Below are 16,341 nucleotides of genomic sequence, written 5' to 3'. Positions count from 1 at the left end.
GGAGGAACTCTCAACTGAGCAGCCCTCTGACGAAGAAATGTGGCACCTATAGGAGCTATCACATGAACAGACTCACTTGACGGAAAACCATCTAGACCTAAATAGAGCAGAATCCTATGAATGAAAATAGGATGAATCAGCGCATGCCCTACGGCAAAACTCCTATGAACCTCGTTCAAAGAATGAAGGAACAAGTGAGGAAAACTGATGGACGCTCTAGAAGCAAAGGCGTATAAAAACACACATTGCTCTAAAGGAATGGTGTGGAAGTGAGAGATAGGCCACAAGGAATGACACGCAATCCTAAAGAGATAGGCAGTCTCGGTAAGCTTAGCGGACGTGATCCGAGGATCAAAACCCCACTGGATAGATGACCTAGTGATGTAAGACATGACAACATCTAAAGAGGGTAACTCATTATAGGGATAGTCAGCATCCTGAACAACCGGCACCCCAAGAGCCTCAGCCACCACCCGAGGGGTAATGGTGAACTCTACACCTCGTATCCAACTCCTAACTAGGGTGTTGGAATCATAGATGTCGCAAGAGAGGTTCGAGTAGAACTCTCTAATCAGGGCGGTCGGAGGTGGATGATCTATCTCTACGAGAGACAACCAACCCTTAGACTCAAAATTGGCCTTAATGGCCGGATCAAGCGCATCTAACACAACAACTCGCTCATACCAGATCTTACGCCTACAGTTCGAGGTGTTATAGGCTTCTCTACACTTATCATTTTTAAACAGCTCTACTCTAGATGGAGACTCAGAGGAAGTGAAAGTGATCCTATGAGCTCTAGTTTTCCTAGGCATGGTGCTAAGATAAGGATCAAAACACAGAGCGAAAGAACAAAAACTACAAACCAAAAACCAAGAGCAAACTGCAAGTTAGCACAAAAACAAAAAATAGAATCAAAATATATATGATGCATGAACAAGTTTAAATGTCATGATGCATGTGCTAATGCAGTGAATTAAGTCAAAAAGGTTCAAATTACAAAATTGGCTTGCACATAAAGGTTTTTAACACAAAAACCCCAAAATATAGAAACCACTTGATCAATTTTAAAAAATAGATGAATTGATCATTACACATGATATAATAACAAAAATAATGGCCAAATACATCAATTGAAGAAGCCAATTTCATCAATTTAAGCCAATTTGAAAAAATCCCCAATTCGGATCAAATTCAAAACCCTAGAATTTCCAATTTTTCATAACCACAAAATTGATCAAATTAAACTATAGGGAACATCAATATAACATCATGGCACAAAAACCCATTGATCAATTACACAAGAATAGTTTTGAATCATCAAAAACCCCAAAAAGTTTGAAGATGCCGAAAATACTCATGATAATGCATGAAAAATGCATGAAATCAAGAAATAAACTTGAAAAAGAAGGGCAAAAGGGTCTTACCGGCTTCTAAGGACAAAAACCTTGAAGGAAAACGACAAAAATTTGATGGTGGAGCCAAGAGCCAACGCGGAGAGAGAGAAAAGCTTGAAAAAGTTTGAATAATGACTTTGAAAAAGTCCAATTCAGCTTTTTTAAAAAACCTGATACACGAGTTTCGATCGGTCGAAAATTAGTCTTGACCGATCGAAACAGACAAAGACTCCCTCTCTCAAAAAATTTTAAAATTTTAAAAATTTCGATTGATCGAAAAACAGAATGGACTGATCGAATCAGGCAGAGACTTACCATATTTTTCAGGAAAAACACAATTTTTGAAAAACAAGTTGATCTAACTCAAAGCATTAAAATTTAAGACAAAAAATGCATGAGTATGAGATGATATGATTTTCCAAACAATAATTTTAAGCCCAATATTCCCAAAAACAAAATTTTGCATTCTCCACAAATTTTCAAGCAACAAATTTAGTTTGCACATAATTCAAAGTGATTGCAAAAACTTGGTTGGTCAGATCATAAACACACACAATAACATGTACAATGTTTAACAAAGAGTAACTTGTGTAGTGTGTGCGACTAGCAAAGACTTGAGATACATGTGAGGTGATATGTGAATAGCAATCAATCACAAAGTCTACAAAATTCATCACAAAGAATTTAAAAGAGATTATCACCTAAAGAGTTATATCATATAACTCCCACATCTCCTAGATTATAAGTTTGCAATCATGTAAGTTTCTTGTATTTATGCCTCATAATATACATTCTAATTTTAAGTTTATGTGAGTTTGGCATCAAGCCTAATAGTACACACCAATTAGATTTTAAGAATTAAGCACTTTTACCGAGACTTTACCTTATGTTCTTTTTGTACATGTGCTACACTTTCTTGAGCACAAAATCTTATGATATGCACTAAGGTGTTCATGATTGGCTAGTGAACAGTGATGAGATGGTTATTTATGCCTTTCTCTAAAAGTTCAAGTCCAACATTTAAAAACATGTGGCTTCAAAATTAAGACATAGTAATCAAAAACCATACACATCTTTCTCACACAACATGTACTACAAATCTTCAACTAGTAAAGTGTAATAAATAAACTCATCAAAGCTAAATAAGGTACAAAAGACATGTTATGTGAAAATAAATTGACCAACCTTGTTCTCAAAAACCAAGAAGAATAGTGTAAAACAAAATGTGCTTCATTTTCCCTTTTTTTTAATTATTATTTTTATTTAAAAATAAAAAAAACCTAGAATGAAATGCATGAATGTTATGATATGTAAATCCTAGAGACAAAAAAAAAAAAAAAAAAAAAACCAAAGAACAATGGTCACAAAGGGTAGAGTAATGAAGCACAAGGACCATGTCAGAAAGACTCAGTTAGGTCGAGTCTTTTGCATCCAAAACTTTTTAGATGCATCACGAGCATTGGAGTTCTTATTCACTTGAGAATGATTACCAACTCCAGGATTGGAATAAATGTTTAAAGTCTTTACTAAATCACCAATAAGTACCATAGGATCAAGTGCTTGAGGCACATGTACTTTTGGTTTGTTTGCTCTCTTTGCAGCTTGCAACTTGTAGCAATTTGGACGTATGTGTCCAGTCTTTCCACAAAAATGACAAACCCATGCAGGTTTATCATGTGTCTTGTCCTTAGATAGGGTAGGCTTCTTAGGCTTAGATTCTTTCAGATCAACCCTAATCTTCCTAGATGATGAATCTTCTAAGGGTTTAGCAACCTCACTCACAGAGGGTTTGACAGTTTCACTCACTATCTCACTCATTGAAGGTTAAGAAGAAGAAGATGAAGGAACAAACTTCGTGGAATGGGGAGCGGACACACCGATGCTATCAACATAACCTAAACCAGTTTTGTCAGAAGACGACTTTTGAACACTCAACATTTGATCAAGTTTAGAACTAGCAGATCTAGCAACAGATACGTCAAGTTCTAAAGATTTAACTTTATCAAGTAAAAGTATGTTTTCAGTTTTCACATTGTCCAAAAGATCATTAGCATCAAACAATTTAATAAGCAAATTTTTCTTTAAAAGCTCAAGAGATTCAATTTTCTTTAGGCCAAGTTCAACATTCATAGCATCCTTTGCAGCAACTTTGCAAAGTTTGTTATAAGCCTCTTGAAGATCTGCATCTTCAGAGAGTTTCCCATCAGAAGGGTTCTCTTCAACAGATATGCTCTCATCAACTACAGCAGTGGCAGTGAAAGCAATGAAGTTTCCATCCTCATCACAATCAGACTCATGATCAGAAACTTCACCATCACTAAAGGTTACATCCATAGCCTTACCCATAGATTTCAAATAGGTTGGACATTCAGATTTCATGTGTCCATACCCTTGACATCCAAAACATTGAGAGCCCAAAGAATTATTGGAAGATTGACCTACTCTTTTTCTAGGTTTATCATTGTTATTAACCTTAGTGGGATTATGCTTCTTAAAATTTATAGGTTCAGCAGTGTTTGTGCCTCTTGCCTTTCTATTGTTATTCCTGAGAAAGTTTCTAAAGTTCTTGGCAAGATAGGCAATCTCTGTAGCAGAGAGTTCATCATCAAATCCACCACTATCAACATCATCAACTGACTTAAGAGCCATTGATTTGGATTTGGTAGTTTTGGGTAGATCCAACTCATAGGATTGAAGAGATCTTACAAGCTCATCAACAGGGATGGAGTCCACATCCTTACTTTCAGTAATGGCAGTCACCTTGGGTCTAAAGTTCTCAGTCAAAGATCTAAGAATCTTCCTAAGAATTTTAGGTTGATCATAGATTTCACCCAAGTTAAAAACAAAATTAACAATATCATTCAGTTTAGCATAGAATTCATCAAAAGATTCATCATCAAACATTCTAATGCTTTCAAATTTAGAAGTCAATTGCTGCAATTTATTTATTTTGACAGCCTTAGTGCCTTCATGCACAGTTTGGAGGATATTCCAAGCAGTATGAGCGATCTCAATATTCGAGATTCTCTTAAATTCCTTCATAGAAACAGCATTAAAAATCGCATTCATAGCCTTGCTATTAAACGAAGCTGTTTCTTTCTGAGAAGTTTGCCACTCACTAACAGGAGTAGTGGGCTTCTCCCATCCGTACTCAACGGAGTTCCACACCCTCTCATTAATGGATTTCAGGAAAACTTTCATCCTTACTTTCCAGTAAGTATAATTATTCTCATTAAAGTGAGGAGGAATAACTAGAGTGTGTCCGTGTTCCATAACAACAGGGGTCAAGGATCAGCTCAGTGATCAAATGATCAACAACAAAAGAGCTACCCGCTCTGATACCACTTGTCAGTTTTTAGACCCCTTAAACAATTTATTAAACCTAGGTAATTAGCCAAGTTGTTACTTAGTCCAATTAAATAAGTCTAAGTTATCACAATAATAAAGATCAAATCATGCAAAGCAGCAGAAAATAAATAACACAAGATATGATCACCCAGGAAACCAAACCGGTAAAAACCTGGGGAGGATTTGACCTAGCTATCCTCAAGGTAAACTTGAATCTACTATCTTGAAAGAATCGCAGTTCATACAAAAGGACTTACAAGCACTCGCGTTTGACTTCCTAATGCTACCAACCAGTAGAACTTACTGACACGATCACGTGCAAGCTCCGAATCCACGGACTCCTTCTTTCTTGGATTCCCACCAGCTACAAGCACCCCCGCTTGTGTATTCTTTAAACTTTAAAGGCAGCAACTGTTTTGATTATCAAGGTGTAGAAAATATCTCCTCCTTGAAAACTCTAAGTTTGTGTAAATGAAAGCTCCTCTAGATCTCACAAGAGATTTACAAAAACCGCAATATGAGCGACACTAAAACGTGGCTAGGGTTTACCTTTTATACTTTGGACAAATAAGAAACCCTAAAAATGTTTTAAAACAAATTGGGCTGAGTTGAAAAATTCTGCAGAAAAGCGATCTGCTCGAGCTTTGATCGGTTGAGCCTAAGCTTCGATCGATCGAGCCAGGCCGAAAGCTACAGTGCTTTCTGCTTTACACTCGATTCCAACTTTACATTGATATACAACTTTGAGCTAGCTTTAAACACTTCTAAACAAATTGTTTTGATCATGGTTTGCCAATAATACAAATTAGAGTTCTAAATACACAAAGTCCTAAACTTTAGAACCTAACACAATATTTTCATAACACTTTCACAATAAATCATAGATAGTAAGCTGTTATTGGTTCTAATTTGGACCAATCACTTGAATTACTCTTTTTGCTCACCAACAATAACTAGTAACCAACTGTCACTTAAGATTTGTTGTGAAAATATTGTAGACAATGCAATTCTCTAGCATATTTATTAGTTGCTACTTGAAATGCAAATGCCCATTAAGTATTGAAACTATTATTGTTTTTAATTATTTTGATAGTTTCAATAAGGGGAAATATTTTGTCCCAAAAAAGAAAAAGAAAAGAAAAAAGAGAATGGGAGGTTTGATTTGAATCCTAAATGCGTTAGAAATATCACAAGATGCCGATTGAGTTACAAGACTTTTAGCAATTTTTTAATGTAGTTATTAATTTCATTATTGTTTTGATTTTTCTTGTCAATCTAAAAATTTATTGGTTTATAGGTTTCTTATCTATCTTAAGACTGGTAAAATATTTGTGATTTTAATTATTTGACCATTATTCTAACAATCTCCTTCACCTATTGCCTCATATTTCTCTTAAATAAAGCCAAACACGTGAGATGTTCCATTTTTCCAACACATCCTAGCACTTAATTAAAAAAAATTTAAGCTGTTAAAAAATGTCTAATTTAGTCATTCAACCATTATTTTACCACAAGAATTTCATATAAATTTGTAACAAAGATTTTTTAAACCAACTAGGTATAGTCTTCGACTTCTTTTTTATATTTTATATTTTTAATTTCCAACCAACCAGTGGTGGAGCCACTTGAGGACCCAGGGGGCCTTGGCACCCCCCCCCCCCAAATTTGAAAATTTTTTTTTATTATTATTTTTTTGGAAGTATCCTAAATAATTTGAATTTTTTTAAATAATCTTATTATTTTGGCCCCCTCATACTTGATAATATACATATTTTAGAAAGTCTAAAAATAAACATAATTTTCATTTAAATAAAATACAATCCATAAATATATATGTCAGCAAATTACAATAATTAAACTTTCAGTATCTTTTCCTATTTTAAAAAAAAAACATTTAACATCTTTAAAATGAAGACATAGGTATTTTAACAATTACCTCAACAAAGAAAAGAGAAAAAAAAAACAATTCTAATTTTCATACCAACACATCTAGGATTTACTTGTATCACAACAATAGAAAAATCGAAAAGTCAAACTTTGTTGATGTGCCGCACTACCAAGTCCCTCCATACAGTTGCATAAACATTTTACCTCACATAGGTGACTCTCTCTCTCTCTCTCTCTCTCTCTCTCTCTCTCTCTCTCTCTCCGTTGGCGACTTGTCCTTTGCCTTTTTTTTTTTTTTTTTTCCTCCCATTTCTGTTGTAGTTTGTTTACAATATAAAAAGTAAAAGTTTTGTACTATGTGACTAAACTAGACAAGAAACAGTGAAAGATTAAAGCTATGGGCCCTTCATCCCTTGATTATGTAGTACTTTGTACCCCTAACTGACTGGCTGACCCTTTGTTTTTAACTCTTTCTCAAGTACTTTGCATTTGTTTTCTTTTGATTTTTTTTACTTTACTTTTCATTTGCTTTCTTTTTTATTTTCCTTATAATATATTATTTATTATTATAATAATCAATATATTATATACCGAATGGCATTATAAATTATAAATTTATTTGATTAGTTGATTAAAATATGCAGTATATACTACTATATTGACATTTCATAGTTGATTAAAGATATTAAATCATTTTGTCAATCTTGTTTCATGATTGTTTAATTTTAATTAAATACACTTTTATTTTTAGCACATATTGAATTATAAAGTATTATACATTACTATTTTTACATTTCATACACAAAAAAAAAAAAAAAAAAAAATATATATATATATATATATATATGACCCCCCCAAAATAAATTTCTGACTCTGCCACTACCAACTATGTATAATCATCATAAAGTTGACTTAAAAATGGATTTTTTTTTTTTTAAATGTTACCTATTGTCTAAAAAAAATTACAATACTTACGAGTTAGCTCATTAATTATAAGTTTGCAAACAGATATTATGACCGATTATTGTGGGCCTTGATGCCTCTAATTCGCACCACTAAATATGGGTGTCATTGAATGGATTTCTAGTGTGGGCCTATATACTTGTGCTAAGTGGAATTGTTCAAGCTCAGCAAAAACTTCAAAGGGACACCCATTTTTATTTTGAGGCCTGTGGCTTGGCCCACTTTCTTTAATGAGTATTGGGCTGAGTCAGGCTGGCTTAAATAACCAAAATACCAAATCACACACTATCCAGCTCTATCAAGTTCGGCTACTACAATATTTCCCCAAAAAAACAAGGAAATAAGAAGGGTGAGTTCCAAAGAGCTCTCATCATGGGATTCAAGCTCCCTCAGCTCCAAGCAAGAGCTTCTTTTTCTGCTACCATGCATCTGAATTTTGAAGTCACATTATTTTTAGGACAAAGTTTAGCCATATTATTAGAGCTGAATTTTGACAAATTTACTATTGAATTACATCTTCTTATATTTTTCATACTTGCAAAATTTCTAAAAAATTAAAGATTAATAATCATTTTCTCATTAATGCGGCCAGAGGAGTGGTTGTCTTGTATTTAATGTGGAGAGGATGGCTTCTACACCATTCTCCTTCTTGTATTCCGTGCCAAGTCTGCTTTCTTCCCTTCTTGATGTTTTAACTTTATGCGTCTCACATAGCTAGTGCTTGTCCCCGAGGTCCAAGGTGCATCCTCGTCCTCACAATAGGTACCTTCTTTCTTTTTCTTCTCTTTTTTGATGGAATATAAGAGCATTCATAGCAGTGGAGCTATTTTTTTTAGCTATTTGGCACCACAAAAAGCTATTTTACCTATTTTACCTATTCATTTTACAAAACATTATGTAAAATCTACACTAAATTCCTCCAGAGTCCTTAAGTTGAGCAGCCACAATCATTATTTTTGGAAGATGTACAGTTCTAATATACTGTTTTTGTATCACGTTGGTAGATTTTTAATGCCAGAGAAAGCATTTTTAATTCCACAATCACTATTTTTGTATCAAGCATTTTTAAACAATTGACAAAAATTGCAAGCAATATAAGACTTGATTTCAATTCCTAAGCTAAAAACCAAAAAAACAGAAAACAGAATTAAAAAATAGAGATAAAAGAAAACAGAGTTTATTAAAAATAATAGAGATAAAAGAAAACCCTTACCGAGTGGTGGTCTCTCTTTGAAACACGCCCAAATCGGCAAGGATAATTTTCATCACAACCTCCACCTCCGATGGTGGCTTCTTCTCTCCTTCGACCAAACTCTCTTTCTCTCTCAATCTCATATCCCTCCATAGATCTAACCTGAAAAAGCATCAAACCCTAACCCTTACTTTCTCTGATCTGGGTCTGAAAAGCATCAAATTCTCACTCAAACACCCGATTCTCTCCAAACCCCAACCCTTACTCTCTTTGATCTGGGTCTAAAAAGGGTGTGCATGTTTAGGGGTCGGGATCTCTGATGGTGAGCCGCCATTTTTTCTTTGTTTTTGCTTATGGGTCTGAGTTGGGTATGTGGGAAGTGGTGAAGATAGGGTTGACGGAGAGGCAGAGAGCAATCGTGGATGTTGAAAGAGTGGTGGAGGCGTAGTCAGGGTTGAGAGAGTGGAGCGTTAGGGAGAGTGACAGATAGAGCACGGAGGTATTGAGAGAGAGGAGAAAGAGTTTTAGTGAAATTCAAAAATCGGAAGCTAAAATGAAATTTTGAGTGAGTACAAGGATTGCCAGCGTGTCTTGGTGAGGTGTCAAAATAAGGAGACATTGGATTAAATGGATGGCTGGGATTTGAGGTATTGCACACCGTCCAATACCCTAGGTATTGCACTAGATGTGAATCCCTGCCGTACATGCATGCAGATTATATAAATGGAACTTTAGAACCTATTAAATGCTCAATATACCATGCTACATATAACACAAGCCAAACCTGTTAAGAAATTGGTGAAGAGCCTGAGTAATCCACCGTTTCTTGAAAGAAGATTCAGCCATTGCTCTAACACTTTCCCTAATTTTTTCATAGGGTTTTCCACCTTAAGGAGGAGTTTCTGCGCAAAAAGGGAGCTGAAGATGTACCATCTTCTCCAAAAACCTCCCTTAAGGTCTTCTGATGAGCACTCAATGAATTCACAATCTTTTGATTCAGAGGAAAAGAGAAAGCAACCGAGATCATAGAAACTAGTGTTATCTGGCTTCAGCACAAAATAATTTTTGCTGAAATTTTTTTCATCACAAGACATGGCTTAGAAGTAATATGGAGAAGGTGCAGGATGGGTTGCTATGTCAATGTCTCAATTAGAAAACCAGGTAATCAAATTTTAGCAAAGCGACTCAATATTTATATCTGCAATTCTGTATACCACAATTCCTAACTTTCGAAAAAAGATAAGGTTAGAGACATATGCTTATGGTAATTAAGAGACAAGGTAAGTATTCCTAACTTTTGAAAAAGATAAGGTAAGAGACATATGGCATGCTTTCTAATGCCTTATCGAGTGATATGCACTCGGCCCATGATAGCAGGTAGCTTCTTTTTGTAAAATACACTCCGTTTTAGCATTTGATCTGCTTAAATATTACTCATTTACATGCATTTCTTTTCCACTAGAGTCTCTTCCAGTGAATACTTTCCAGTCTTCCAAACATATCTACAATACAAATTGATGGTGCTGAAAGTTATAAAGTTAATTAAATCACAAAACACAATCCTTTCTCATAAAGCTAATGAAATTAGAACAATAAAAGCAACAAAAAAACCGAACTAACCCATTTGGGCCGCATGTCGTTGGTGGTGGAGGTGGAGCAGACGAGGAAGACGATGATCTCTCCCTCAATGGAGCAAAACAACGATTTCTCCCTCTCTCTCTCTCTGTCTGAGATGAGAACAAATAAAATGGAGATCTGTGAATGGCTTCTATTGTTTTGTTTAAGTGAAACACTCAAACGGGCGTGGGCTTTAAATTAGTAGTCTGTCTTTTATAATATAAAAAAATTAAGAGAAATGTTATTTCTATAATATTTTTATTTTTACAATGTTATTCGTTCAAAATTTAACTTACTACTAAAATTATTTTTTTGTCCACTGATAATAACTTGTAATAACCTGCCACCTATAATTTGAATATATTGTGGAGATAATATTTCTTAATGAATAAACTCATTCCAAATATACTTAGATTTGATAAATTTTAAATTACATAGAATTTTCAAAGAACTTGCATGATGCTAAGGTAGATTTGATAATGACGGACAGATAAATAATGAAAGCGTGAGAATTAAAATTAGACCATTAACAAAATAGATCATTGAAATATTTTTAAAAATTATACTGTTAGGAGATTTAAAAATGTAGCTATTATAATTTGGAAAATATAGTTGTTGAGACTTGGGAGTTGGGAATGAATAAAAATTGATTTAAAAAATAATAAAAAATGATAGAAAAATAATATTTAATTGAGATAGAGAAATGATAGAAAATATGTTGGAAAGTGTATTTAAAAAAATAAATAGATAAAGTCAATGTCTCAATTGGGAAAACTACCGTAAATTTTAGCAAAGAAACTCAATATTTATATCTGTAATTCTATATACAACAATTCTGAACTTAAAAAATAAAAAAATAAGGTAAGAGACATATGCTTGTGGTAAGAGACAAGGTAAGAGACATATGCTTATGGCTTTAAGTATTCCTAACTTCTGAAAAATGTAAGGTAAGAGACATATGCTTATGGCTTTAAGTAATTAATTAAACAATTAATCTCCTGCAATGGTCCAATGGTTTAAAGAAGAAGAATTAGTTTTTCAGGATTGCTAAATTCACAATTAAGAAATAAGAAGTCTCTATGGAAAAAGTTACGTTCCACATCTCAGATTGTGCCAGCTTGATTATGGATCTCTCTCTCTCTCATAGTTTATGGCATCCTTGTCAAACATGCAGGGTTGGCTCAACAATTTTGGGGTCTTAGGCGAAAATTTTAAGTGGGTTATTTTTTAAATTTTATAGTCTAAACTTGCACAAATAAAAATTAATTTATTACATGTTTTAATAAATTAGTATCACTATAATACAAATGAGTTAATATAATATATATTAAATTATTAATTGGTGTGATAATTTATAATAATTGATAAAGTAAGAGTTTGCATTTAAAAAAAAAAGTGATAACTTATTAATTAGTGTGTGCCCATGTGGCGTGTGGGGCCAGCTGTGACTTGTGGACAAGAGTGTGTAGCGCTGTGTGTATTGTGTAGTTTTGTCTTGTCAAATTGTGTGCATTATCATTGTGCAGTATTCTGCATTTTAAGATATAATGTTGTCTTTTTAATGCATTTTAATGACTAATAAAAGTACTTAATTTTTTTTTTTTGTAATTAAAATATATAGATGAATATTATATATATAAATTTTATTTTATAAATGAGGGTCTTCTTTTATTTGGGGGCCTTAGATGATTTCTTTTATTTGGGGGCCTTAGATGATTGCATTAATTACATCTATGGTTCAACCCGCCCTACAAACATGCATTATGTGTTCATATTTTGAATAAGGGAGGCATAAGCATTTGGTAGTATGGCCCTTAATTAATTACTTGACATATATTTAAGATGAAGCTCGAAAAGAAGAGATCATCATCTATGGACAAGATCATGAACAAGCTTAGATCGATTCAAATGAGAGCTCAAGAAATGAGGAGCTCAACGCTGGCCAATCAGGCCCATCAAGTTACCGGGGCTTCCCATAACGCGCTATCATTCAGCAGAACTCGTCAGATGGGCTCTTTGAGTGGTTGTTTCACCTGCCATGCTTTCTAATGCCTCATGAGTGATAGGCACTCGATCCCATAATAGCAGGTAGCTTCTTTTTGTAAAATACTCCCTATTTCAGCATTTGATCTGTTTAAATATTTCCCATTTACATGCATGTCCTTTCCACTGGTGTCTCTTCAAGTGAATACTTTTCAGACATATCTACAATACTAATTGACAGTGCTGAAAGTTATAAAGTTAATTAAATTTTCTTCATGTTTAATTTTTGTAGGGGCCTGTTCTGTGTATGGTGTATTGGGCTTGGGCTGCCTCCTGCGGTAATGGGCCCGAATATTTCTGAGTAAGGGAGTTGGGGCAGGTCCAATTGTAACTCAACGTGGGCTGGTTTGTGCACAAACTTATGCCTTGTTTGCCAGGAGTAAACTTACGGCAAGCGGAACTGTTGCAGATGAGTTACAGCAGACAGATATGATAATAATAATAATAACATAATATTCTTGTCTATTTAAACAAATGACTATATAATCTCTACTTATAAAACATGATTACAGTCATGATATTGTCAATCACAGAGAAAGTGAAGAAAATAATACGAGCTAAACAAATGGGCATAAATCAAGTTTTAAGCTTAGTCTACCGGAACAAAGCCAAAGAGGGGAGAACGCCTCTTCTCAGTGCAAATAATCCCCCAGGAAAGAGATCCTGCTGTGGGGATTAATAGCTTTGAGAGAGTCGAACCTGAATGGTTATTGCCCAAAAGGAAAGAGTTCTTGTTTACATTTTTGGAAAGAAAGTAAGATTTAAAGGGGGAGAGAGGGAAACCGATCTATTGGTGCATGCCCATTGAACTAACTCTCTCTTTTCCTTAGTTTCCTTTCTTTTCTTCTCTGTTTTCTTTCTTATCTTTTTTTCTTTTCTTCTTGCTCTGTTTTTCTTTTCACTCCATGTAAATGCTCTGTTTTTCGATCCCTTTTACAGGGCACAACAAGAGCCTTTTTATAGTGCTTGCCGTGACCAAGGTTTTACCATTTTGCCCCTTAACCGCCTCTGTCTGGTTTGGACGTACTTGCCAACCACCAGAGGTGTGTGCCACTCACTCTTGCCAGACAGAGGCAGGTTTCATTTCTCCCTCTACCGCAGTACTTCTTTCCTGCCACGGTATAAATGCTTTTTCTCTCCACTCTCAAGGTATGCACCTAACGGTTCCCTCTCAAACTTGCCTCTTTTGGGTGGTCTGTCATCCCAGCAGGACGTACCTCCCAAAAGGGCTTGGGCAGGAGCCGCAAATAGATCTTTTCCCCTCTCCCCACCACCAAACCATACCCCCTTTACCTCTTACCTCTGGCCCATGGCCCCACGATGTCCTATATTGGCTGGGTACAGGCTAGTGGTGCCTGGGCCTTGCGCATGCTTCCCTTTCAGATATGTCCAAGAGTCTGCCTACTGCTCATGCGTTTGCCGTGATCTGGAGACTCTCTGTCTGCGTTTCCTGACCCTTTATGTGGGCTTTTCTTTGGTTTCCCGCTCCATTCAGGAGTTGGGCTTCATATGATGATGGGCTTTACATTTCTTTGACCCACTTTTGATTTTCTTTATTGCCTGCTACTTTGAACTGTTATTCCGGCCGTAATAATTTAATCCTGCTGGACCTCTTTTTGGGCCAGCCGTTCATCACTGTTCTCAGTGGCCTGTTATGGGCACTGTTTTGCTTTTACTTATGGGCTCTTATGTCTCTTTGGGCTTTCCTTTGGGCATCCACGACCCGATTGCTTTCTTTGGGCTTCCTCAGCCCGTTTGCTAATTCCACACTCCCATGGGCTTTTTACTAATTTCATTGGGCTTCCTCGGCCCAATAACCTTATTCTTATCTTTGGGGTTCATGAGCTTGCCATAAACCCCTTACTCTCTTAGTTTGCATTGCCTTGGGCTTGTGGCAGCCCTTTCTCACTTTTCTACCTCATACACTACCCATGGGATGCTATTTCTTTCTTTCCTAGCTTCTTTGAGCCCGCTTGCCTCTTCAAGACCCATTTATTTATTTGTTGGGCCTGTGATCCATTATTCCTGCCGCTTGGGCCTAATGGGTTTTTTGCTATTTATCTTGTCAATTCTTTGTAGCCCTCATTATTGGGCTTTTCTATCTGCCTGGGCTTCCACAAATGGCCCTCAACAATTTCCAAAAGGAGCAAAAAAATTATTTAAGCATCATGAAATGTGTTGGGGAGACAAATGATGAGGGACATTCTAATTGAGTAGTCAACATAATATATAGGGATACCAGATAATTCAAAAGCTTGACCTTATAAGCTTAAGCCCAATTATGTTAAATCAACCACTTACTATTGCAATTATTATTTGACTTGGGACTTTGTTCACACGTTTCTACTCAACAAAATTTTCCTTGTGTCGTATCTTCTTAGAATGATCATGCAGAAATTAAAAACTCAAGACTGCTATTATTGTAACGACCTAAGAAAAAGCGCTAGCCACATCTGCGCTATACCTCAAAAGGACTAGTCACAATTGAGACTCCTTGTAGTTGTTAATAAAGCCCAGATCTATCCAGTAAATAACTGATGTGGGACTCATCACACACCCACACACATCACACAATCAATCAAATTGGGGTATCACAATCTCCCCCACTTAAATCCCTAACGTCCTCATTAGGGCCCACTTTTGTGGAGTAGTGCCTCTGAGCCCACATGGGATTACTAGGCCGGCTCTGATACCATATGTAACAACCCAAGGAAAAGCGCTAGCCACATTTACGCTATACCTCAAAAGGACTAGTCACAATTGAGACTCATTATAGTTGTTAATAAAACCTAGATCTACCCAGTAAATACCTGATGTGGGACTCAGCACACACCCACACACATCACATAATCAATCAAATTGGGGTATCACAATCTCCCCCACTTAAATCCCTAACGTCCTCGTTAGGGCCCACTTTTGTGGAGTAATGCCTCTGAGCCCACATGGGATTACTGGGCCAGCTTTGATAACATATGTAACAACTCAAAGAAAAGCGCTAGCCACATCTGCGCTATATCTTAAAAGGACTAGTCACAATTGAGGCTCCTTGCAATTGTTAATAAAACCCAGTTCAACCCAGTAAATACCCGATGTGGGACTCATCACACATCTACACACATCACACAATCAATCAAATTGGGGTATCACAATTATATGTTGCACTATTTATATGGTGCTAATACTATTTCTTTTCATTGTCCTACGCTCCCTTATATACTCATGCTTTGTTTTGATTCTGGCTAGGTTATAGTAGAATGGAAAATGGAGTGCAAGAACATGAATGAATGGTGTACAGCAGAGGAAAAATATTATTTTGACACTAATTAGGTGTTGATGTAGTTTTTGTGGTGGTCTAAATCACTGATTCCCTTATCAAGGTTCCCAATAGGATGTGAGACCCCAGTTGATGATATCGAAAATCATTAGTTAATCACACAGTACTCATATGCTCGATCTAATACCTACGAAACAAAAACAAAGCCCTAGGAGTACCAGTGTGGTACCGGCCAAAGACCCTCCAAAGGTTAAGTTAAAAATATTTTCACAAGTCTAGAGTGTTAGAGCTGGGGTGAATCATGCATACCTTTTTTCTTAAGGGCCTTGGGTTTCTATAGCAGTGTAGTACCAACCTCCGTTTCTTGCGTAGGAAGGTATTTCCTTACGGGGAATATCATCATAAATGTGCGTATATTACGGGATCCCTTTCCTGTTAGAACTCTACTGATTAGGGTTAAGCGTGAGACGCAAGTTGTTTCCATTTAGGATTCCTTGGAGGCCACTTAAGTCCTATGGATACCACGCGGCCTTGGGATCCGTCCACCTCGTGTCTGTGTGCCTTAGATCCGTCCACGCATGGAGACTTACCATCCACTTAGTCTAGTACCGTTAGGTCTATTT

At 35.9% G+C, this 16,341-nt stretch overlaps 1 protein-coding gene across 1 annotated transcript in view; it reads right to left on the bottom strand.

Annotated features, from left to right (window-relative positions):
• The window catches only part of LOC126710557 (triacylglycerol lipase OBL1-like), a 43,846-nt gene extending 33,314 nt beyond the window's left edge, over positions 1–10,532 (bottom strand). Inside the window, exons 1-2 of the mRNA XM_050411092.1 lie at positions 10,405–10,532; positions 9,569–10,286 (exon numbers count right to left, since the gene is read on the bottom strand). Of these exons, the coding sequence (XP_050267049.1) occupies positions 9,569–9,878 (310 nt within the window). The 5' untranslated portion in view covers positions 9,879–10,286; positions 10,405–10,532. The remainder of the gene's footprint in view (positions 1–9,568; positions 10,287–10,404) is intronic.
• Positions 10,533–16,341: the final 5,809 nt, after the last annotated feature.

The sequence above is a fragment of the Quercus robur genome, chromosome 2 (assembly GCF_932294415.1).
Source record: "Quercus robur chromosome 2, dhQueRobu3.1, whole genome shotgun sequence".
NCBI classification, from domain to species: domain Eukaryota; kingdom Viridiplantae; phylum Streptophyta; class Magnoliopsida; order Fagales; family Fagaceae; genus Quercus; species Quercus robur.
Note: the sequence above shows the minus strand (reverse complement) of the source record. Positions and strands in the feature narration are given on the sequence as shown.